This window comes from Penaeus monodon, chromosome 32 (assembly GCF_015228065.2).
Source record: "Penaeus monodon isolate SGIC_2016 chromosome 32, NSTDA_Pmon_1, whole genome shotgun sequence".
NCBI lineage: Eukaryota > Metazoa > Arthropoda > Malacostraca > Decapoda > Penaeidae > Penaeus > Penaeus monodon.
Window position 1 is genome coordinate 35,470,408 of NC_051417.1, and position 918 is coordinate 35,471,325.

Sequence of the window (918 nt, forward strand, 5' to 3'; positions counted from 1 at the left end):
ACTCCACAACTCATACCCCATCATAGTAAATCATGACACCTACCATTAAAACGACATCAACATCCCTCAAACCCATACCCATCATATTACATAATCACAATCCACGACAAAAACCCACATCCATCGTATGAGGAACCAAATCACCCATATACATTGACGTAATGTGGGTCTTGCCACAAATTCTTCCCAATAACCAAAATGAACCATATTCAATAATGACACCAAGTTCTTATTTCAAGCTAAACTAACCTGCCATTGTGACCACGCCTTAAAAAAACTCGTAACAACCTCGCCAGCACCCTTCCTCGAGCCTCGTTGCCTAGGAACTGTTGCTAGTTGCGTTACGTTACCCTTATCCTACGTCCTGCAAACCCTCCCCCCCCCCCCCGGCCGGCTCCCAGGACCGACAGTGGGGTTGACAATTTGTCCCTTTCTTTTTGAAGAAATCACTTAGAATATCGCGTTGTGGTGGTGGGATTTTGTGCTGTTTTGGGGGAGGTGGATTTTGGTAGGATGTAGGTGCAGATAGATCGGGATATGGGTAGGATGGGTTTGTATTTTGTGCCCACACATGAGGGTTGCCTGACTATCAGGCTTACCAACCTCGGATATAGTTTCCAGGGCTCTTCTGAAAATCTATAAAAAAAACTATCAGAATATATATATACATATCCCTTTACAAGTATATTATTTAACAACTATCTTATATAACTTCAGCGTGATATACAAAGGAAATTATATATTAAACGGGTATTTAAAAAGCTACTGAAAATCGCACCATGCTAGATTCAAGGTTAACCCGAACCGGTCTAGTAGCCAAGGGCTCACAGAGAATACTATACAAACGCCCATCTGTTGTCAAGGCAACAGGTGTAGTAGTGCCTGCAGACGAGCTTGGAAAGTTGGTGAAAGTATGAA

At 42.6% G+C, this 918-nt stretch overlaps 1 protein-coding gene across 1 annotated transcript in view; it reads right to left on the minus strand.

The window, feature by feature from the left end:
- The window catches only part of LOC119593846 (multifunctional protein ADE2-like), a 9,771-nt gene extending 9,368 nt beyond the window's left edge, over window positions 1–403 (minus strand). The window contains exon 1 of the mRNA XM_037942876.1: window positions 250–403. Coding sequence (XP_037798804.1) covers window positions 250–256 — 7 coding nt within the window. The 5' untranslated portion in view covers window positions 257–403. The remainder of the gene's footprint in view (window positions 1–249) is intronic.
- Window positions 404–918: the final 515 nt, after the last annotated feature.